A 23,663-nucleotide genomic window follows, 5' to 3' on the forward strand; every position below is an offset into this window, starting at 1 on the left:
ACCAGGCCGGACGTCAACTACCTTCCCTCAGCTGGCCTTGCCGGAGCAGGCGGCTCGGGGACTTAAGGACAGGCCTTCTGCTATGGGGACAAGCCGACAGGCCACTTCCCAGCTCAGCTTCTCTGACACATCCCAATGACACACGTGTCCCGCAGGGTGCAGCTTCAGTGGCCTGTGGCCAAGCTGACCTGAACCCCCCCTCCCACTCTTCAGTGGAACATGGAATAGCTGATTAACGACTCATATCCGGTTCACATTTGCCTCTGCAGGACCAGAGAAAGCTCTAGAGGCTTCTGTGACTCTTCTGCTGCACATGGAGACACAGTGGGCGGCAGGCCGGAGGCTGCATTCTCAACTCAGGGAGGAGTGAAAGTTGTTCCCTGGTTCCTGCCCTGTGCCTGGAACACCTTCCCCTGGGCTCCCAGAGGCTCCCTCTGCACCCCTCCCTGGGAGCAGGTCACCCCTCCATGGGCAGTGGTGCTTCCTCATCCGGCTTCACTTCCTCCAGGGCACCAGGGCACTCATGCCCACGGCTCTCACGTCTGACCCCCTCTGTCACCAGGACATGGGCTTCCCGAGCAGGGTCCCCCCGCGGACAATCCTGGGGTCGGCAAGCGCCCGAGCGCCAGCCCCGCCACGTACCGGACACAGTACAGGAAGTGCGTGTGATAGTCGGCGTACACGTAGAAGTCATCCTCTATCTTGCGGTCCAGCATGGCATGACTGTTCTGGAAGTAGTTCAGCACGCTCAGGATGGTGCAGTTCCGGTTATACGGGGAGAGAGGGGTCAGGCAGATATCCTGAAGCGTCACCGTCTTGTTGTTGTAGGTGGCAGTAATGTTTTCAATGGCTGTCTGCAGCTCAAGCACCTGGAAGATGGAAAAACCGTAAACCCAGAAACACATGATGACTTCTGTCAGATTCTTCTGCTCTGTGGGGGGTTTGGAGTCTGTTGGGGGAACGCCTTCTTAGGTGGGCCGGAGTGATGCTACAACAGGCAGAGCACTTTACTGCACATGGTTGCTCTGCTTCAATCTCTGGCACCCATTTGGTTGTCAGAGCACTGCCAGGAGGGATGCCTGAGCCCCGAGTCAGGCCTAAGCCCTGAGCACGAAACGTAAATAAGGAACTGTGTCAAAGGGGTCCCCTGGAATTGATTTCTATGAAAATAACCTGATTACCTGGTGCAAAATCTCTTTGTCCAGCGGAGGCCCAAAGGGCACGTCGGATCCCGAGGGATACGGCTCGTAAGTGTGCGTCTTGGTGTTGGGGGCCCGGATGATGAGCTGCTCCGTGCGGAAGAATGGCCCAAAGTGCGTGTCAAAGTACTGTTTCTCCTGGCGGGCCTGGCTGCTGGGGGCAGACCACAGCTCCACCGGGTTGGTGGTGATGCGCACAAACACCAGGCCCGAAGAGCACGCCCCGATGAAGGCCAGGGAGAAGAAGAGGACGACACCGGGGTTGCGGACACAGAAGGAGCCCCACTGGGTGAAGAGCTGCTTCAGACAGCCCTCGAAGGCCGCGCCCAGGGGGTCACAGCAGGACGCCTCCCCTGGAAGGGCGGGAGAGGAAGGGAGGGTGGAGGTTAAGAGCCAAGCCATTCCTGAAAGGCGGAACAGGGAGAGCGTTAGCCGCGGCCCCGCCCCCGGCCCCTGCTCACACTTCCTGGGCCCTTCGCCACCCACCACCACGTCTTCTGGAGGCCACATTCCCTCCACAACGCCCAGCGTCCCCCACCTCGAGTCCATGAGGCCCTGAAGCGAAGCTCTCTCAGTCTGCCCAAAGAAGCGGCTGCCACAGCGTCCTTTCCCACTGCCCCTCTCTTGGTGGCGGCAGCCCTAGCCCCGAGTTATTCCACTGCTAGTCACAGCCCGACAGACCCCAGACCTGCTCAGTCGCAACTGTGCCCATCCCCCCGCCCCCCACAGTGGGCTTCCTCAGGTCAGCACAGTCCCAGCCCAGAAGCACACTTACCTTTGTCGCTGGCGTTTACGGAGAATGCGATGTTGCTGTCGATAGGGGTGTACTCAGAGACAAAATAGCGTTTCCTGCAAGAGAAAAGCCCACTTCAGCATAAGGAGGCATCTGGGCAGCCCCACTGCAGCTCACTGCCTCCTCCCGCCGGCCGCCACTTCCCCCTAAGTTCCTTCACTCAAGGCCCCCAGCACCTCAGAGAGGCTCTTGGGGGTTCCTTGGTACCATGGGGTCTAAGCAGTGCCATGTCTGTGGGCCCCAGCGTTCAGCCATCTACTCCAGCTGGTCAAGGTCGCTAGGAGTGGCCACAAGGTCCCCGGAACACAGCACAGGAGGCTCACTGTTCACTGCAACTTCAATATAGTGCTCACTGGGGGATTTGTCGCTAGTTCCCCCAACGACTTACGCACCCCCTTAACAATGGATCGTCGCACTGTGCAGCCCTCAATTCTATTTAAATTTTTAACCTTTAAAAATCCAGTAAGCACTGTCCTGAAGGAGCAGTGAGCTAACCTGCAGGTGGAGAGCTGTCCTCTAACAGAAAGAACCAGGTTCCTTGCAGAAGCAGCTGGTTTCAGGGCTGGGGTAGGGCAAAAGCATGACCAAATCTGGAATTGTTTGTGATTCCAGAAACGAAAAATTGGCTTAAGAAAGACTGGCCAAAATTGGGAAAACATGAGCAACGAAATAAATGATGGGACTAGAAAAGGCCTGTGGAACTGAAAGGTACGTTCTATGGTCAAAGGACACCAGCACAAAGGCAGATGGTGCCCTGTAGTACACGTGGTCTGTTCCACAAAAGTCATGGGGGCGGGGGGATTGCAAGACTGTCCAAGTTCTCTGTTCTGTTCAACCATCTGCCAAACAAAAGTGGAAGTGTTACTTGGGTCGTTCTGCTCTGGAGGACAGACAAAACCGACTCACCTGTAGCACCACACAGCAAAAAACGCTCCAAAAAACACAAGCAAAAATGCCATGTAGGTGATCCACATGATGACATACATGGCATCCAGGCCCAAGATTCTCCAGGGAGGAGGCATGGGTGGGGGCTGGGGCTTCGGGCCACAAACGACTGAGCAGTCCTGGCAGCTGCACGGTGCCGTGACCTCATCCACAGGCTGGTCGCAGCCTTTGGTGGCATTGTTCATGGGCTCCATTCCGTGGATCGAAAGGTCTGAGGGGGAAAATCATGTTGAGTAGCTCAAGGAAAAACAAAGTCCTTATAAAACTGCATTCAGGGGCTGGAGCGATAGCACAGCAGGTAGGGTGTTTGCCTTGCACGCAGCCGACCCGGGTTTGATTCCCAGCATCCCATATGGTCCTCGAGCACTGCCAGGAGTCATTCCTGAGTGAAGAGCTAGGAGTAACCCCTGACCGTCTCTGAGTGTGAACCCCTGCCCCCCCCCCAAAAAATACCCTGCATTCAAATGCACAACAGGAAGTAAAGAAAGAATCAGAGGGAGAGCTCAGTGAGTAGGGGTCAGCGGCTTGAAGCACCTGTCCTGCAAGCCTCAGGCCGTGAGCTCACGTCCCAGTGCTGCTGTGTGGGACAAGCAGGACCAGAACACTTCCGACACCTGTCATCCCAGCGAAATTCCCAGCCAGTCCTCCACTGCCAGGCACGTGTGAGCAGCTGATGGGGTGGATGCCTTGTGAGCTGCAGGCGTGTAACCCCCAGTGAGCACCGTGAAGGACCGTGTCACCCGGGGAGCATGGCAACTGAGCTGCATGCTGCCCCAAGGACAAAGGGAATGGAAGCAGGGCGACGGGAGCAGCGGGGAAAGGACTGTTGGTTTCTCCCATAGAGGCTGAAACGACCCCAGTAACTTGGGCACAGGGTTTCACCACTGATATCCTAGTGCACCACATTCCAGAAAGAAACTTCCCATCATATCGAATCTTTACCGAAGAACTAGTCTAACACTACTATGGAGCTTCTGAAAAGGCTTTATTTTTAAGAAAAAAATATATTGGGGGGAGGGTGGTTAAAGCTTTTTAGGTTCTTAGAAACAGGTAAGTCTGTTCTTTATTTTTTATTTATTTATTTTTGCTTTTTGGGTCACATCCAGTGGTGCACAGGGGTTACTCCTGGTTCATGCACTCAGGAATTACTCCTGGCCATGCTCAGGGAACCATACAGGATGATGGGAATTGAACCCAGTTCGGCTGCGTGCAAGGCAAACTCCCTACCTGCTGTGCTATCACTCCAGTCCCGGTAAGTCTGTTCTTTAAAAAGAAAAAGAAAAAAATTAAGGGTTCACACCTGGCAGTGCTCAGGACTTATTCCTGGCTCTGCACTGAGGGATCACTACTGGTGGGACATACCAAGTGCCAGGGATCAGAGTGAGCCGCGTGCAAGGCCGGCGCATTCCCCACTGCACTAAGGTCTGGCCCACAAGGCCAATGTTTCAGTTAAGTGCCTGAAGACCTCCCTTCCTCCCCCTCCACTCCCACTGCCCTAACTGGCCAGGGGGAGGAAAAAGGCTCGCGTCACTTCTCTCCTGGAGGAAACTACTACTCTGCATTTCCTGATTTTTGTAATGCACTTGCCACTTCATGGACTTGAAAACGTCACCCACCCACCAAACCTGGGGCTCTGGATTCCTACCTGAGAAGACGGGCGTGATGGTGAAGGGCGCCTGCCCATTGTCCTTGTTGAACATGTACTCAATCCAGTTGGTGGCGTTGCAGGCTTCAGCCTCCTTCCCACACAGAAGCCCCAGGGCCTTGTCATTGCTTGAGGGGGCCTCCACATCCCGGCAGGCATTGTACATGGCTAGCGAAGAAAGAGAAGGTAAAGGGGGTAACACCATGCTGCCATCATTCATCGGGGGAGATCTACAGGAGGCCACTCAAAGGCCAGCTCCGAAACCCACATGCACAGCAATCAGAGGCCCCATCTGAGAGGCAGGAACTCAGCATGGGAATCAGAGAGGGCAGGAGCAGAGATCCCTCTGAACCAGCCTATCATTTTCCAAGTAACAGGCTAAGTCAAATTTCTAGTAATGGAGATTAAAAAAAAAAAACCCAAAAAACAGAAGACACATTATCATCCCCTGTGGTTCTCCCGCAGCTTGGGACTACTATCCCGGGTACAGAAGTGCAAACAAAAGTGGAGAAAAGGGAGGCTAACAATGTAGGTGAATCTTTAGTCAATGAACCTGCTCTAGAAGGCAGAAAGCTCTCAATGAGAGAAGAGGAAGTCTGGGTTCAGGGCAGAGGCCACATGTGAGGGGACCCTGTGTGAGCTCTGCGGCTCTGTGAGCACCAAGATGCCACGCTAAATGAAGAAAGGATCGACGCTGTGCTAATACAGAAGAAACAGGAATGAATACTTGTCATTTACCAGTCTCTGCTTGCTAGAAACTTCCCAGATCTCCTGAACTCTAAGGAGAAGCTTCTAAGTTTACTGTGGACCTTTACTCCAGAAAAGTTCAATCAGAGTGATAATTATTTTCTTTCTGCTGAGTAATCCTTTTAGCCTCACCACTGCTACTGAATCTCCAGTGTCCAAAACCAGGCTGGCAAGTGCCCTACCCTCTGTACCATCTTTCTGGCCCCCATTACTTCTGGAATAATTTCCTAATCTATAGAGCTCCGACATTCTCTGGGTAATACCTCACATTTTCCAGTTTACCATTTGGTTTTCAAAGACTTTTGTTGTTGATGTTAAGAATTTCAAACATATTAAAAACAGAGAGTAAAGAGCTCTCATTTACTTACCACCTAGCTACATTAGTCTTAACCATTTTACATTTGACTCAACATGAAAAAAACATAATGTACTACAGATACAGTTGAAGCATCCTGACGGTCCCCTGCAATGAATATCTACTAATAGTAAACACTGATTTTTTTTCAATATTTTTAAAATTTTATTTATTTTTTAAAATTTTTAAATTTTTATTAGTGAGACATCATGAGGTACAGTTGTAGACTTACAAATTTTTGTGCTTGGGTTTCAATTATACAATGATCAAGTACCCATCCCTCCACCAGTGCCTATTTTCCACCACCATGGATCCCAGTATCCCTCCCACTCCCCATCCCCCCATCCCCCCCGCCTCTGTGGCAGGGCATTCCCTTTTGTTCTCTCTCTCCTTTTGGGTGTTGAGTAACCACTGATTTTGATCGCTGACTTCTCTAGGCATTTTTATGTTCTTTCACGGGACTTTGTAAGCACTGTTTTAAAACTAATACATATTCCATGCATATTCTGCAACTTTAAGTCGATATATTTTTTAATTTTTAATTTTTATTTTAATGAATCACCGTGAGGCACAGTTACAGACTCACATACTTTTGTGCTTACGTTTCAGTTATACAATGATCGAGTACCCATCCCTCTACAAGTGCCCGTTCTCCACCACCAATGTTCCCAGTATTCACTCACCCACCCTGCCCCGCTGCCTCTGTGGCAGGCACATTCCCTTTTACTTTCTCTCTCCCTTTGGATGTTGTGGTTTGCAATACAGGTATTAAGTGGCCATCATGTTCAGTCTATAGTCCACCTTCAATACACATCTCTCATCCCGAGCGGGCCCTCAAGCATCCTTTCCTTGGTGTTCCCTTCTCTATCTGAGCTGCCTTTTCCCCCAGCATGTGAGGCTGGCTTCCCAGCCGTGGAGCTATCCTGCTGGTCCTTACCTCTACTATCTTTGGGTGTTAGTCTCCCATGAGTACAGTCCTTCTATGTCTGTCCCTCTCTTTCTGTTAAGTCAGTATTTTTAAATGACATAAATATAATTCATGTATTTTATTTTTGTTTTTTGGGCCACACCAGGGAGTGCTCAGTGCTTATTCCTGGCTCGGCACTCAGGAATCATTCCTGGCTCGGCACTCAGAATCACTCCTGGCACTCCTGGCATCAATCACCCAGGGATCCAGGGATCGAACATGGGTCAGCTGCATGCAAAACAAATGCCTTACCTGCTGTACTATGTCTCTGGCCCCAATTCACATATTTTAATGGCTTAATTATTACATGGGTTGGAGCGATAGCACAGAGGTAGGGTGTTTGCCTTATGCGTAGCCAGCCTGACCGAGCCAGGTTTGATTCCTCTGTCCCTCTTGGAGAGCCCGGCAAGCTACCGAGAGTATCTTGCCTGCCTGGCAAGCTACCCGTGATGTATTCAATCTGCCAAACACAGTCACAAGTCTCAAAATGGAGAAGTTACTGGGCCCGCTCGAGCAAATCGATGAACAAGGGGAGGACAGTGTGTATTTGTGTTTCAGATTGACTATAGCTTCTATAGACTGACATATCCTCTTCTTTATGATATTTAGTGTTCCCAATTTTGGGGGGAGGGGGATTATGGAAGGCCACACCTGGCGGTCTCAAGGCTTACTTCTGGGTCTGTGTTCCAGGATCATTCCTGGTAGGCTTGGAAAACCAGACAGGGTGCCAGGAATTAAACCCAGGTCGGTTGTGTGCAATGAAAATACCCTACCCACTGTACTACTGCTCCGTCTTAAGTATTTTAAATGTACTTCCATTTTCGGAGTAGCTGTGGTTTATAGGAAAAATGAGCAGAGTACAGTGGTCTCACTGTGCAGTGCTGACTGCTGCATGCATGTGAGGCCATCATCTTAAGTCTTGTATCATCTCTCTGGCCCCAAGGAAAAAAACTAAAAATTTTAAATGAGAAAAATTAAATGTGACATATTTAGAGTAAATCTTAATGTGTAAATTGTGGATTTTGAAAGATTGTGATGTAGCAATATGGATTCATCAACTGTAACAAGTCATCACTCTGTTGGGGACTGGGGAATGATCTGTAGATATGACCCCAAATCAAGAAACTATAATGGTGGAGAGTTCCTGAAACACTAGTAGAGGACTGGTGTAAACTATAAGCAGTGATTTCAACAGTATTATAAATTATGACACTTCAATGAAATTTCTTTCTTCTTAATATTATTTTGTCCCTTTTTGGGGAGGAGGGGGTTTTGGGGCCATACCTGGTAGTATTCCTGCTGGTCAAGGAACCATATATTACTAAGTATTGGAGACTGAACCAGGATTGATGGGATAAAAGACAATGGGATAAAAGACACCACCATGCCTCTGTCCCTGTCCTGAACTATCTCTCTAGATCCTGTACTTTTTGTTTTATGTTTTATAAACTTTAACAAATCACTGCCCACCATTATAACACCACAACTCTCGCAACTAGCGATCTATTAGCTTTTTTCCCTTATCAACACACACTTTAAGGTTCCTTCAGGTCTTTTCATGGCTAGAAAATTCATTTCCTTTCAGTGCTGATTATAACATTTTATTGTCTGGATGCATTCATTCACCTACTGAAGGTACCTGGCTATTTCCAAGTTTTGGCAATTATGAGTTTAATTACCCTAAATGTTTAACCCTAAATGTTTTGGGCTTCATCAGTGAATTGCCCCTTTTCTTCCTCCCAGAGAAGCTTACCATGCTCTTGCTAGCATCCCTGTCACTGTCTGTCACTGTCCTCCCGTTGTTCATCAATTTGCTCGAGCGGGCCCAGTAACAACTCCATTGTGAGACTTCTTGTTACTGTGTTTGGCATATTGAATACACTACGGGGAGCTTGCCAGGCTCTCTGAGAGGGGCGGAGGAATCAAACCTGGCTTGGCCGGGCAGCCAGCCCGCAAGGCAAATGCCCTACCACTGTGCTATCACTCCAGCCCACTAGCATCCCTAACTTAGTTAAAGCTTATCTTTAACTTTTCCTTTGTATTTTCTCTCTCTTCATCACAGTTCCCCAAGTCAGTCTTGATTACTTATAAGCCAAAACTTTCTGGTAATTCTGTGCTTTATATTTGAAGTGCTGTGTATTGGTACCTGCTTTTCTATTTCCCCTATAGCCTTTATATATTTTACTATAGAGCAATGCTCTTAAAATTTGGGAGCTAATTGACTCTGGGCATCCATCATAATTACTTGACTCAGGCTTCAGTTGTTGTAGTTCCTAACACCCCAAAAGGAAGGTCCTTCCATGGGACCGGAATGGACCAGGGGCAAGTGGCAAAGCTACCCTGGCATTGAAATGGGACAGTCTCGGACGCATATATGCACTGTCTTGATGCAAGCAGTTATGACTTAAGAGACAGGACCCCACGGGAAAGGACATGCTGAACCAGCTTTAGGACTTAGTCTGGGATTTATGGTAAAAGACTTGCTTGCTCTCAGAGCCCAGAGAACTAAGAGGTGCGATCTTTGTCTCTTACTGTGTTTATCCAAACAACTGCAAGTACTGATAACATAGACAACTAGAGGGAAAGATAAAAGCAATGCTGTCCTCCTTGGGAGATAAGAGTGCCTCCTTGAGTTAATCTTCCCAAGAGAATTTCCTTGTTTATCTATACAAGTGATCTATGTAAATTTCCAGATATTTTAGCTACGTAAATGATCAATCACACCTATGTTCTTACCTAAACCCCCCTTAAGACAGTCCTATAAGTATACTAGCAGCTCTGCATTAAACTGGCCATTTTCACCATCAGGTGGTGGTCCCCCCATCTCTCTGTCTCTCTGCTGGGAAGGCCTGAAAGGATGGGAGGTGGCACTGGGCCACCCAACGCACATGTGTTGAAGCAGCAGCACCCCAACATTATTTTGTGAACTCAGTTACTATAAACATCCAGGTACAGGTTGTGCGGTCAAAGATTTTCGACTCTTTGAGTATATACCAACAGAATGTGATGGCTACAGTATATGGCCTTTTCCTGAAAAACCGTTTCCCATGCCATGTTCCCTACAGCGTTTTGCTTTCACCAAGTAGTTTGATTTGGCTCCAACTTGGGAGTGCTGTTGGGATTTTACATGCTGGTCTTTCTAATGAATATAGAGCATCTTTTCATAAGTTTATTTATCATACATGCATTTCCCTTGGGTGTCCGGTTCAGGTCGACTGTGCTCTTTACATTTTTACTCTCTAGTTTTAAGTGTTATGTTCGTTATGTTTGTTATGTGTCACATTCTACACTTGTCTTCTCGTACTACAGAAGTCTGCAATTTTTCTCCATCACAAAATGACAATGAATGTTTTTGTATGTTTTCCTATTCACACACATTAAAAATTTCTCTATGACAAGTATCTCTAAGTGCAATTTACAAGGAAAAAGTATAAGTGACCTTCAACACACATTGTAAAATCATTTTTTGAATGACTTTTCAAATGCTTGCACTAAGTTACAGTTACCCAGTGATCTGGTGTATTAGCATCCCAACCACGCCACATCCTTACCCATATTTACACGTGCACAGAGGTGAGTATTGACATACATGATGAGGTTTTCAAAGTTTACTTACCATTGGCGAAACTCTCTCCGATATAGTACTGCAGCTCTATCACGTTCGTCTTTGTTTGGTTTGTAACAGGATCAACATAATCTCCAGTTGCAGTAACATTTAGAAACTGACTCTGTCGAGGGCTACATGTCAGCTCACAAAATAGGTTCATGAGGTTATAAAAGCAGGAAGGACATCTAAAGAAAAGTTAATTATATTCTGCATCAGCTTTATAAAACGGGATCAGCAAAAAGATGTCTTGAAAGAATTCAATGAGTATTTTAAATCTACGAAAGTGACAAATGAATTACCATGAGAATATATTAAGCCCAGCAATTCTAGACCTAAAATCGTATTAAAATACATAGATCTCTTTAAACACGACTCCCGTTACTAAGTGTCCAGAATTAACTTCATAAAAGGAACCATGTTCTCTAAATATGCTTTATAATCCACAGACATGCATCCTTTGTCTTAAGGGGCGCAGGAGAAGGACGATGGAAATGATTCTGATGAGAAGAAATGAAGATACACACTCAAAATTTCATCGTATAACCTACTGAAGGGAGGTCTTCCACACCCTAGATAATCCTTAGGTCTGCTCTGAAAAGGCTTTCCCTATAACTTGAGAAGAACAGCCTTGGCCTGTGTATCTCAGAAGTACACGAATTTTCATGAAAACCAGAACTGTCTCTGTCCCAGAATTCAAAGTTTAAGCTGTTAATGTTCACTGCTCAAGAGACTTCTCCTCTCTTTGGTTCCCTGTTATCTGCAAAAGCGTATTGCTTCATTACACTTGCAGTCTTGCAACACAATCAAATCAAGATGACACTGGCCTCTGCTCTGGTGCAGGGAACTGCACTGGACACAAAAAGGAGGAGGAAGATGGGGTTTCAGGTTCAGGAGCCTCCACTTTGCCAAAGGACTTTTAGGAGTCCCATGACTTACTGGGATAAAAACAGGAATGACAACCACACGGTACGAAGCAAAAAAATCACGCTTGGAGACACAGTTTTTATCACCTTTCATGAATTACAAATCTTCATAATCATCTCTCTGAGGGAAGGGGTTTGGAGTCAAACCCAGTAGCATTCCTGGCTGGGTACTCAAGGGGCCATGCTGTGCCAGGGACCAAATGCAGCCTCCTGCATGAAAAGCATGTGCAGTGTCCCGGAGGCACCTCCCCAGCCAACACCACCATCAAAGTCTGACCACAGCATTAGGCGCTTATTATTCGCTACTGTAGAACTTTGGTCCCTCTGATAACATGGCTATCGTTTGATGTTTATGTTCAAATGCCTCCTCTAGAGTAGGCGCTAAAAATGTATCTTGAGGGGCTGGAGCAAAAGAATAGCAGAGAGGCAGCTGCTTCACATGCAGCTGACCTGGGTTCGATCCCTGGCATTTCAGCTGGTCCCCTGAGTCCCATTAGGAATGATCTCTGAGCTCAGAGCCAAGAGTGATCTCTGAGCTCAAACCACTGCCAGGGCTTAATTAAAAAAAAAAAAATTGTACTTGAAGGCTGAAGAGAGAGTTTAATGGATGGGGTGTACACTCTGCAGGCAGGAGGTCTGGATTTGAGTTGCAGGACCACAGTCCCCAGGAGTGAGCCCCAAGCACAAAATTGGGAAGAGCTGCTGAGCTATACCACCAGATATAGCTCTGTACCTCTGCCCCGCCCCCACCTCCCAACAAACAATAAAACAAAAAGAAAAATGTATCTTTGTCTAGTGACTGCCATCTGGCTCCATGGTACATCCCAGTGGCCCTCTACAGAGTACACTGGCCCAAATTAAGGCATGACTTTTCAATCTATTACTCTGCTTTATGTTCCACTGAAAGAACGTCTGTGGGGTGGCTCTCCCACTCTGCAGCATTGATTTAAACTTCTGGTGAGCAGCAGAGTTCTCGCGTGGAGGCTGGCCTATGCTCCCTGCACAGAGAAGCTCTTCCTGCCCACTCAGCGTGTACAAGCCCCGCCACTTCAGGGAGAAATCACCCACTCTGTTCCAGATGCCACTCCTGTATTATCTGAGAATCGCCAGGTGAGCTTAGAGAAAAACATCTATTATGCGGCCCCTTTTCACTGCTCTGCCCTCGGAGAATAGACTGAACAGCCAAATGAAAGTTTTTGACAAAATGAGCCAACAAAACGAGCCAAGCTTGTGATTGGTGACCCATGGCCAGCTCAGCTGAGGATCAGGGTTCTGAAGCCACCATGCCACTGTGCAATGAGTGAGGAACCAGAAAAATGGAGATGACAAGGGCCGCGATGCAGAGAGATTACTGTGTGATGGAGGCTGGTCAGAGATGGCCGTAGGATCACCAGACTGTCTCCCTCATGGCAGAGAGCGCCGAGTCGCCCTGAAAGACCCTAATCCACAGGGCAGAGACCCCTCGGCAAAGGAGACATCTGAGAGGGAAACCAGGTTATCAACTGGAAGGCAACTAAGAAGAAAACTAAGTCTGATCACTGTTACTTTATCAGTGTTCTTTATCCTGGTGGCCAGAAGGTTGCTTTCTTAGAACCAAAATGACATTTTAAGGGACATCAAAATGTTACAGGGGCAACAGGTACCTAAAGCCCATTTCTCCTCTTGACTGCCTAGTGCAACTTACCTGGACAGGAACTGCAGAGGGAGCTGCAGGTTTTCTTTCAGTGTCTGAAGCTGCCGAACATCACAACAAAGACTGACATCGTTAAAAAAGAATCCGGGACACAGTTCCTGTTGGGTGGAAGGGCACAAATATCAGAGGAGCATGGCTAAATAAGGATAAACAGCTCAGAGAATTTCACTTATGAAGTCTCTTCTAGGTGCATTAGGGTAAGGTTTATTTGCAAAGTTTTTAGCTTTCTTTTTTAAAAAAGAAAAGTAAACTAGAAATTAGCAAGGAAGTGAAATGAATCAGAAAGAGAGGGACAGACATAAAATGACTGCACTCATTTGTGGAATATATAAAATATCATAATATGAGACTGACACCTAAGGACAGTAGAGACAAGGACCAGGAATATTGCTCCATAGTTGAAAGCCAGCCTTATGAGCTGGGGGAGAAGGCAGCTGGAATAGAGAAGGGATCACTAAGTCAATGATGGTTGGAGGGATCGGTCGGGATGGGAGATGTGCTGAAAGCAGATAAAGGACTAAACATAACGGCCTCTCATCTGTATTGCAAACCATAATGCCCATAAGTAGAGAGAGCGAGAAAGAGGGACCACTGTCTGCCATAGAAGCAGGGGGAGGGGCGGGAAGGAGGGGTGGCGAGGAGGTGGTGGAAGATGTACACTGGTGGAGGGATGGGTGTTCTATCACTGTATGATTGAAACTCAAACATGAAAGCTTTGAAAGTGTAGCTCAATTCAATTAAAAAAAAAGGAAAAAATAAAAAAGGAGGGACATTAGAGATAGTACATGTCTTTTTCTCTTATTTGGAAGCACAATTCCTTCCCCTGCCAATCATTTGACCACTTCTTAGGTTTTGTTTTTTGGTTTTGTTTTTTGGCTTGTTTAATTTCAACCAGAATACTACTAAATTTTCCTAGACAGTCCAGGGCAAGCCAAATATCTTCAATAATTCTGACAAAATTAGCAAGTCAGTCTTGAAGACCTACTCTTGCACCAACTTGATTTTGGACAGCTTAAGTGACTAATAAACAGCCTTTTCACCTGGAACTTTCTAGTTCTTTTCTAATCACCCTGTTTATCAGTGATGGTAAATGTGACAACTGAAAACAGAATCCTGGTGGCAAAGTTCATAGGTGCTTGGTGTAAAATGAAGGAATCGTTAAAATGAACACAGGACAAGGGAAACACACCTGCTCAGAGTCTGAGTTCACTCAAGTTCAAAAATCTAGGTTTAAAACCAAAAAATAAGTAAATAAACAAAATTTAGTCACCTATTTTTTTTTGGATGCACAGGGGTTACTCCTGGCTTTGCATTCAGGAATTACTCCTGGCGATGCTTGGGGGACCATATGGGAACTGGGAATCGAACCAAGGTCGGCCGTGTGCAAGGCAAACGTCCTACCCACTGTATTATTGCTCCAGTCCCCTTAGTCACTTATTTTAAAGAAGCTGAGGAGGGCGACATTTGAGGAACCAAATTAAGTCCCTGACAGGGGTGTGTTTACAGGAAACTATGAGGAAAGAATGAAGTCAACTCTTACAACATCTAAGCCTTTGGAGTTCTAGTATCTTCTCTGCCTATGTGTTGTGTGAGAATTTGGGGTAAGATTCAGGTCTATCAAAATGATCTCTCTTGTTATATGGGATACAAAGAAACCTCGGAGGGAAATATCAACTGCCAAAGGCAACAGATATGAAGAGCAGAAGTGGTGTCCAGCAGGAAGCTTGCCACCAGGCTAGGGGACAGGGATAAGTTAGGGAAGGGAACTCTAGGACAATGGGGGAGGGGAAAGGGTCTCTGTCGAGAGATACTGGGGACACTGGTGGAGGGTAGTGGACACTGGCGAAGGGATTTATACTGGAACATTATATACCTGAAAATCATGAGTGTCTTTAAAGAAGCTGAGGAGGGCGACATTTGAGGAACCAAATTAAGTCCCTGACAGGGGTGTAATTCATGATGTTTTAAATCTAAAAATAAGTTTTTTAATTAAAAAAAAAAACTTAGAAACATAAAAAAAGATTTTCAGCTCTACCTCCATCCCACAATTAACACTGAAATAATGATTACAGAGGCTCTCACGACCCGCATTTTGCATTCCCAAAGTCTAGGTCACAAACTTACCTGTACTAAGTCATATCCATCCTTTGGCAGTGGTTTTGGTGGCCCAGAATATTCACAATTGTACCTCTTGTCTCCAGATGCAATTCCACACTCTCCATACCACACACAAGCCTGTGCACGCACCTAAGGGAGCAACACAAAACTTGGTTGGCTAGGGCCTAACACCATTTGCAACAACAAAAAGTGCCTTTTACAGAACCTCCTAGTGGAGTGTGCAAGATGAACTGAAGAGCTGGAGGCATGACTGTAGCACTATAGCACTATTCTCCTGTTGTTCACCGATTTGCTCGAGTGGGAACCAGTAACATCTCCACTGTGAGACGTGTTACTGTGTTTGGCATATCGAATACGCCATGGGGAGCTTGCCAGGCTCTGCCATGAGAGCGAGATACTCTCGGCAGCTTGCCAGGCTCTCTGAGAGGGGCGGAGAAATCAAACCTGGGTCGGCCGTGTGCAAGGAAAATGCCCTACCCACTGTGCTATCGCTCCAGCCCAGGAGACATAACATTTTGAAAAACATTAATTAGAACAAACCAAACGTCTAACAAGGGCTTGTCAGGGAAGCAAGTAACTGAAATCACTCATCATTCCTACTTGCAGTTAGTCTGTTGGTTAAGAGAAAGCGACAATTCCAGGTACACATGAGTGCAGAGGAAAGCAAGTTGTTGGCACATGAGTTTGTGATTACTAAGACATCATTTGCACATACTCTGGCAGGAACCATTTACATTCTAGGTAATGAAAGAACATGTTTGTGTGTATTGAGGTGAACGGATACCCACATACCACCCAAACTACAATCCCCCGGTCAGGAGCAACACCTTCCCCGACACCAGCAAGAGAGCGAGGGGCACGCAAGCTGCAAGGAAATCGCCTCAGCGATCTCAAAAGGTTTAAACTTCTCAAGCAAAGATTTCTTAAGAGTCACTCACTCCCCACGTGAGAGTCACAAGGCCACAGTGACTTCAGAAGGGCGGAGGGCGTTGAAGGAAGCACTGTGACACCACAGCCACCAGTGCTGGGCGGGCCTGTGCGTCTGGCAGACATCCCTGTTGTCCCACAGGGAAACAAGATCCCCAGAGGCAACACCCACACCCACAATATCAGGCGGAAAAATCATCACAAAAATCAGAACAGAAGTGACACCATGAATTCTCACCAGGGGCATGATGACCCACACATACCCCATATATAGCCTCTGACAATTCACGAAGCCCTAAACTCATGGCAGGGAAAAAAAAATAGGCAGGAGGTTGGAGCAAGCAGATGGGAGAATCACTTGGGTAAATATGATTTTTTTCTGAATTCATTCTTCAGGTATAGTATCAATCATTCTTCATTGTGGCATCAGGATGTATAGCACTATTACTGTTTCATGCTCACAGGATTACTGCACCCAACCCACCATCCTTGTGCCCGGGTATCCTTCCTGCCCGCCCAGCTCTGTTGTCATTATCACAGGGCTTGTTTCCATTGGGCATTGTCTATTCCTTTGCTTTCTTTATATTCCACATATGCGTGATCACCCCGCATCTGCCTATTTCTCTGATTCACTTAGCCTGATGCCCTCCATTTCCAAACAAGTTGAAGCAAAATGCAAGATTCCATTTTTTTCTCATAGTTCAGTTAGTACTGCGTATGCATGCCACAATATCTTAATCCGCTTGTTTGCTGGTAGACACCCAGGCTGTTTCCCAACCTCAACTAAGGTAAATGATGCTGCAATGAACAGTCACCATACATATATGTGTACATATATCCTTAGACATTGATGATTCTGTGTTCTTGGGATGGATGCCCAAAAGCGGGATTTCTGGGTCGTTTTTAAAATTCAGATATTTTAAAACAAATGATGAGTTTTTTTCTTGAGCCATTTAAAGTCATATGTCTTGGTCACAAGAGAAGGAAATCATACAAATGAGGAAGCGGGAAGTGCCACACTACCACATCCTAAACCTTTGGCAAGAAGCTGCAAAGTTCTATAATTTTTGTATGAGAATGATCAAAATTATTTCCATAAACCTAGCAGTTCTAGAGACAATGACCCAAATTAAAGCTCACTATCTACTGAAATTTGAAAAAGTGGAAGCTGAGAAAAGGGGCAGGAATTGCTACTGAGATTGAGGTGCAACCTAAACTAGGACCCCTCCCTCAACCTCACAAAGATCTTCTGAAACAACAGAACAAGCAGGTCTCAGACCTTGGGGGACCCTGACAGATCACCCACAGGTGTGGGCAGAAGTCAGCCAACACACCGCAACTTTGGCACGACAGAGGCCGTCTGAAGCTAAATTCCTCTGCTCCCTCTTTGAGCATGAGACAAGGAAACAAAAAGTGCCCCAGACTGCCTGTACCTATTTACAAAGGTCATCCTTTACAACCAACGCCATTTAGCAGGTGCAAAGCTGTTCCCACCCACCAGGAGAGAGACTTCAGGTGGTGGGGGCGGGGTGCTGGTGCACAGACAACTGGAGGCAAGGATCAGGGTTCTGAGCCCCGGGATTCACGAGGACGCTAATAAACAGGTTTGTTGAGTCAACAACACCCTCAAGCACATTACTTAGACATGCTGAGCAGGGTTGTCTCAGTGACCTGCAGCTCAAAACTTCCAGTTCTGGGGTGATGATACAATCTGGAAACCTATGTACGCTATTAGAGCGTGTATCCCGGGGCTCAGACCCACCTGACCCATCACTTACTCCTGGCTGTGCCCAGGGGTCAGTCCTGGTGGAGCTCTGACCATATATGGTGCTGGGGATGTGGGGATGGACCCAGGACCATTTGTAAATAGGTACAGGCAGTCTGGGGCACTTTTTCACTTCTCCTCACAGTCTCCCACTGAAGCCTCCCATGTTGATGGGGAGGGTACAACTTTGGGCCTGTTTTACAGGTGCAGAAACAGAGCAATCTCGTTGCAGACACTTACTTCCGGTTGGACAGAACCAGCTGTAGAAGCCAGGTCCCTGCTGGGTCATGCTGAGGCGTAACAGCTGGTTCCGCTGCCCCTGATTCCCATGCGGGCCAAGGCATGCGCTCTCTTGCCTGTGCCCGTCTGGACAGAGGGGTGGGGGCGGGTCTGTGTCTTCTCCTGCTGCAGATCTCTGCAGATCTCCCCAGCTTTCCTCTTCTCCCCTCTTCTCAGAGAGCCAGTCCCTCCAGAGCCCCCCATCCCCAACCTCACCCTGCTCTGTGTGCGCCCACACACTGCTCTGACTTCCTTCTCTCCAATGACCCCCAACATCTCTCCACAACCCCAGGTGGCCGAGAGGAAACCCATGGTTCCACACCTCCTCTGCCCGTCCAACCGCCTCCTGCCCTGCAGAGCCAGCGGCCTCCCACCTGGTCACCCCTCATCTGGGTCTCTGAGGCTCTGCTGGCACCCCCGCCCCTGCCTCCCTGCAGGGTTTCTGCCAGCCTTGCTCCTTCATCACTCCCGGCTCGCCAAGGCCATTCTCCAGCTCAACCTCCCTCCTGCTCCTCAATGGACAACCCCCGCCACTGCCTCCAGTCCAGCCCCTCCTCCAGGCACCAGCTAACTATACCCCTGTGGTCTCCCTGGGTCCTCAGATCTGCGCGGCCAGCAGCCAGTGTCCACTGCTGGACGGACAAGGACATCGAGGGAGCTATAGGGGATCGTCCGAAGCCACTTCCGAGAAACAGCCTCGCTGGCTCAGAGCTGGAGCCCCAGCACCACACGGCACCCCGGAGTCAGGCTCAGCTCAAAATCCCGTGAAGACTTACAAATTTTTGTGCTTGGGTTTCAATTGTACAATGATCAAACACTCATCCCTCCACCAGTGCCCATTATCCACCACCACGGGTCCCAGTATCCCTCTCACCCCCCATCCCTCCCGTCCCACCCTGCCTCTGTGGCAGGGCATTCCCTTTTGTTCTCTCTCCTTTTGGATGTTGTGGTTTGCAAAAGAGGCATTGAGTGGCAATCATGTTTGGTCTATAGTCTACTTTCAGCATGCTTCTCCCATGCTGGGAGGATCCTCCCCACTCCCTTTATTTGATGCTCCTTTCTTTATCTGAGCTCCCTTTTCCCCTAGAGTGTGTGGCTGGCCTCCAAGCAACTGTACTTCATGGTGTTTCACTAACAAAAAAATTTTAAAAAAATGTAAATGATGGAGAATGGGCACTGGTGGAGGGATGGGTACTGGATCATTTTATAACTGAAACCCAAGCACAAAAAGTTGTAAGTCTACAACTGTACCTCATGGTGTTTCACTAATAAAAATTAAAAAAAAAAATGCCGTGAAGAACCTGGCCGGCGCCTCCCAATCATCAGAGCGAAGCACAAAGGAAAGGTCAGAATGCAACTCGAGACCTTGGCAATGGCAGAGTTGCACAAAATGACAGGGCACTGAGTGGTCCAGGGATTTCAGTGCTGGCCGCTCGCTTCCCTCTCTGAGCAAAGCTCATCCCGTGGATGTCTGCCAGTAAGGTGCCTGGCAGAGATCAGAGAAGTCCTATGCCCATTTGAAACCCACCAGGGGCTATGGCCAGCCAGCGTGTCACCTAACACCCACACTCGTCAGCCCTGACTGCTTATACTTTGCTTCTGTTCCACGATCCTCTGGGACTCGGAGTCACTGGGAACGTGCTCTCCATGGCCTGCGTCTCTTCCCTTAAGGCAGGAAGGGCCTCTGCACTTAGGTTCCGTGGTGCGAGTCCACGGAAAGGGTGCTGTCCAGCGGCAGCTCAGTACAGAAAATTTCTGTGCAACCTTCACCCTTCTACCTCCAAGCTCAGGCCTCGATGGGGAGTGCTTTGGGAACTGGCTACAGCTCATTTTTCAGAAAAAAAAAAATCCACTTAGTGTTGCCCTAGAAAACTATGTTAAAGCTAAGAAACAAAGCAATCCACCCCATCCAACCCCGCCCCAATACACACCTGAGGCTCTTACTCCCCTCACCTCTCAGCCCCCTCCCCAGCCCAGGGCAAGGGTACCCACTTTGGGAAACACTACTGGTCTCAACCCTGAGAAGTCAGCATGCCCACTACTTCTGCCGGGCCCTACCACCTAGTTTCTTCAACTGTGAGCTGCGACCTCGTATGTACGACTGGGGCAGGTGTCCCCAAAATTAATAGCACCAAGGTTTCTGGATGCACACCTACCAAATACTGCTTCAAAATCAACCGTGTAGAGCGCCTGCAGTATTCTGCAGTACTCGGTCATGCGGTGTGTCTTTTTAAATTTTAAAGAAAAATATCTTTTTTTTTTGGTTTTGGGGCCACACCTGGTAATGCTCAGTGGTTGCTCCTGGTGGTGCTTGAGGAACCATATGAGATATTGGGGATTGAACCTGGATCAGCCATATGCAAGGCAAGCGACCTCCCTACCCACTGGACTATCTAGCCCTCCGTGTTGCCTATCGTGGGCAAAAAGAACTGGGGAAAGGTTTAAGGCTGCCACAGAGAAACCATCCTTCGATTCTTCATCCTTCTAACCAGCCTCTCAAAGCTGCCACCACTAAGCCCAACTGAAATTCAACCAAGAATAACTGTAAATCACCATACCTCAATCAAAAAAATGTTAAAGCCCAACTCTGACTCCTTTCCCTTTTCACCTGGCAATTGCATCCTCCCAGGCCAGGTGAGCCATCTCCACACTCTTGAAAGGTAGCCCCAGGCACCATGAGCCTAGAGCTGGGGTGAGGGGGGCGGGAAGGGCAGGCTCACTGCTCAAGCCGGAAGGTGTCTTACACCCAAGATGGGCCATCTGTCTGCCACTCACACTTTACAGGTGCCCAGGTGGACCCTCCAGGATGGGGTGTTAGTCTCCTATTTGTTACTTTATGTTCCCCAGACGAATGCAATCTTTCTATGTCTATCCCTCTCTTTCTGAGTCATTTCGCTTAACATGATACTTTCCATGTAGTGCCACTTGTATGTAAATTTCATGACTTCATCTTTCAAAGAGTATTTCTTGCTTTTTGTCCGACTCCCTTTTAAGACCGTAAGCTCTGTAATTAGGGCAGAGCCCCTGTTATACTCTCTTTGAATTCTCTCTCCAAAGGGCCTCATCCCTCTGTGCACCAATTTAGAAACCACCAAAACTCAGGATGAGCTAAAGAAGTTCGATTAGGTTTTATGGAAATTCAAAGATGAAAACTGTTGGCTTTAGCTCAAAATTTAGTAGTTACAAGGCTAGACTGTCTCCACTTTTAAAGGATGGGTCATTAAGACGATTTCACAATGTGCTCCAGAGCTTAATTATTGGGCTGACGACTGCATGAGATCGTCTTTAAATGGTAACAAGAAGAGTTCGGAAAAGGTTCAAGAAATGCTTCTTCTGTGCTATGCATGTAGCAACCACAGCCACACCACACAATAGAGGCAAACTCCATCTTATCTGGAGAACCTATGACTATAGCAAGAGTCCTACACTCCAGGCTGCCTTTAGAAAATTCCGTCGAAGTATTAACTCATTCAAATCTCACTGAATATCAACTATACGCTAGACACAAGGCAATTTTTATGCTCACTGCCTCTTTTTTTCCCCTCAAACTCCCCATGTGTAGTATCACAGCATCATTTTAAAAGCCAAGTTCAGCATCTCACTCCTGACTGTTAGAACTCCAGCTGAATGTGTGCAGAGATGAATCCTCCAATTTTGACAACGCAGCCACTGTAACCTACACACGAGTCCATCTCTCTGGGCCCGAAAAAGAGTACAGGGGTTAAGGCACTTGCCTTCTTAGCGTGAGACTGATTCGGTTCAATCACCTGAACCACATGGTTCCCAGAGCACTGAAAGGAGCAACCCCATGAGCACAGAGCCTGGAGTAGCTCGCCCAGCACCACTGAACAGGCTTGCAGTGAATGGGGTAAAAATCACCCCCATATTCCCACCCCCAGCCCCTACCCACCTGTTCACATAGAACCAATGACCAACACTCCCACCTTTTTCAGTGATCGCCAGACCCGTCAAGTCACACCTCGCTCAGTGACCACTCTCAAGCCAAGGTCTCTATTCAGCGACCCCATCACAGGTGGGGTGCAGGTCCTGACCCCTAGCCTGTCCCTGTGCTGGCTAACCTGGCAGTCAGGACAATGCGCAGTGGGGTGGGGGAGTAGCTGTTTCCTTCTGTGGGCAGACCAGACCCTTCGAGCGGGCCTGGGCAGAGCGGGGGAGACTGGGCAGATGGCCTCCTAGAGACAGAAATTGCCAGACCTGCTGTACAGGCGGTGAACATGTCTCATGTCTACAGAGCCAAGGAGAATGTGTGTGCACACCAGGTTCATGGTTTCTGCCATACAGTTTTAGTTAGACGGGTTCTACCCACACTTGACATGGAACCCCTCTAACTCAGCTCTTTAAGCAACTGAACCAGGCCATATTATTGGCTAACATTACAGATTCCCGCACCCACGGTCTAAAAAGTAAACCAAAAGCCCAAAGACTAAAAACCATAGCAGCGGGTGGGCAGATGGATCGTGGACAGGACTTTTCCCTGTGGAATGAACACACAGCATGGCAAGTGAACTATGCTTCAGGCCAGCAGGCTCAACCACCTGAATATGGTACTGGTACTGGTGCTGGAGAACTGGAGAATCTCCGCATCAGAGCCAGGTAAAGGCTCCAAGTGAGAGGCCTTATTGGTCAAGGGGAACATCCACTGCAAGCCCCTTCAAGTTAGCTTTATAAATATAAATCTGAGGAATTTTTTTTTTATTTAAATAAATTAGGGCAGAGAAATCGGCTGCTACTACTAACCATGTGACCTTGGGACAAGTCTGCGCCTTAATATTCGTATCTTGAAACAGGAAAAACAAGCTTACACCTGTATTAAAGGGGTGTCGTAAGGTTAAATCAAGGTCAGAAGTGAAACAAATACAGAGTACTATAGAGCACTATGCAAAAACCAGGTAGCTCTTTACTTCATAGACTTGTAATCTAGAATGCCATTACTGAACAGCTTTGTTAAGATTCCTTTTCGCAAAATTCACCATTTCAAGACAGCGTAGAATGCTTTTCAGTGAGTTAGGCAACTTCTCCTATTTTCTCCAGTTTTCCCCTGGTTCACCTAGAATTGACCCACTCCCCGAAGCTCCGTTCAAAGCCAGACTGCCTGATAATATTTATCCTTATCATAATTACAGCACTTTTCTCTGACTGCCATTTTTTCATATATCCACCCTCCCACCAACTAGGAACAGATAGGACTGGTAACTACCAACGTTATATGTCAGGTTTTGTTTTGGAGCCATACCCAGAAGTGCTTGGGGCTTGCTCCTGCCTCTATGCTGAGGGATCACTACTGGCAGTGTTGGGGCCCAGATGTGGTGCTGCAGATTAAACTGGGGCCTCCCGGTTCTTTTAATCTACTCTATATCCTGTATGTGCCCAAAGCAATCACCATGTAGTTATAAAATTAGTGAATGACAGTAGTCTGAGTTCCTCCGTGAGCTATGGAAAAAGTTAGAAACACCCTCCCCCTGTACACAGTATACTTGCACCAGAGAATAGTTTTGTTTTAAATTTTCTTCAAACAAACACACTGTCCTCCCGTTGTTCATCGATTTGCTAGAGCGGGCCCAGTAACATCTCCATTGTGACAATTGTTACTGTGTTTGGCATATCCAACATGGCACGGGTAGCTTGCCAGGCTTTGCCGTGCGGGTAAGATATTCTCGGTTAGCTTGCTGGGCTCTCTGA

The 23,663-nt window shown here is 47.5% G+C and overlaps 1 protein-coding gene across 2 annotated transcripts in view; it reads right to left on the minus strand.

Annotated features, from left to right (window-relative positions):
• The window catches only part of NPC1 (NPC intracellular cholesterol transporter 1), a 52,990-nt gene that overhangs the window by 25,436 nt on the left and 3,891 nt on the right, over positions 1 to 23,663 (minus strand). The window contains exons 2-9 of one of the 2 annotated variants that reach the window (XM_056137934.1): positions 14,999 to 15,121; positions 12,866 to 12,972; positions 10,268 to 10,443; positions 4,583 to 4,750; positions 2,899 to 3,148; positions 1,975 to 2,048; positions 1,182 to 1,552; positions 643 to 869 (exon numbers count right to left, since the gene is read on the minus strand). In XM_056137934.1, coding sequence (XP_055993909.1) covers positions 643 to 869; positions 1,182 to 1,552; positions 1,975 to 2,048; positions 2,899 to 3,148; positions 4,583 to 4,750; positions 10,268 to 10,443; positions 12,866 to 12,972; positions 14,999 to 15,121 — 1,496 coding nt within the window. Of the gene's footprint in view, positions 1 to 642; positions 870 to 1,181; positions 1,604 to 1,974; positions 2,049 to 2,898; positions 3,149 to 4,582; positions 4,751 to 10,267; positions 10,444 to 12,865; positions 12,973 to 14,998; positions 15,122 to 23,663 lie in introns of both variants that reach the window. The other variant, XM_056137933.1, reaches the window with a different exon arrangement.

Source organism: Sorex fumeus, unplaced genomic scaffold (genome assembly GCF_029834395.1).
Source record: "Sorex fumeus unplaced genomic scaffold, SorFum_2.1 ptg000128l, whole genome shotgun sequence".
NCBI classification, from domain to species: Eukaryota; Metazoa; Chordata; class Mammalia; order Eulipotyphla; family Soricidae; genus Sorex; species Sorex fumeus.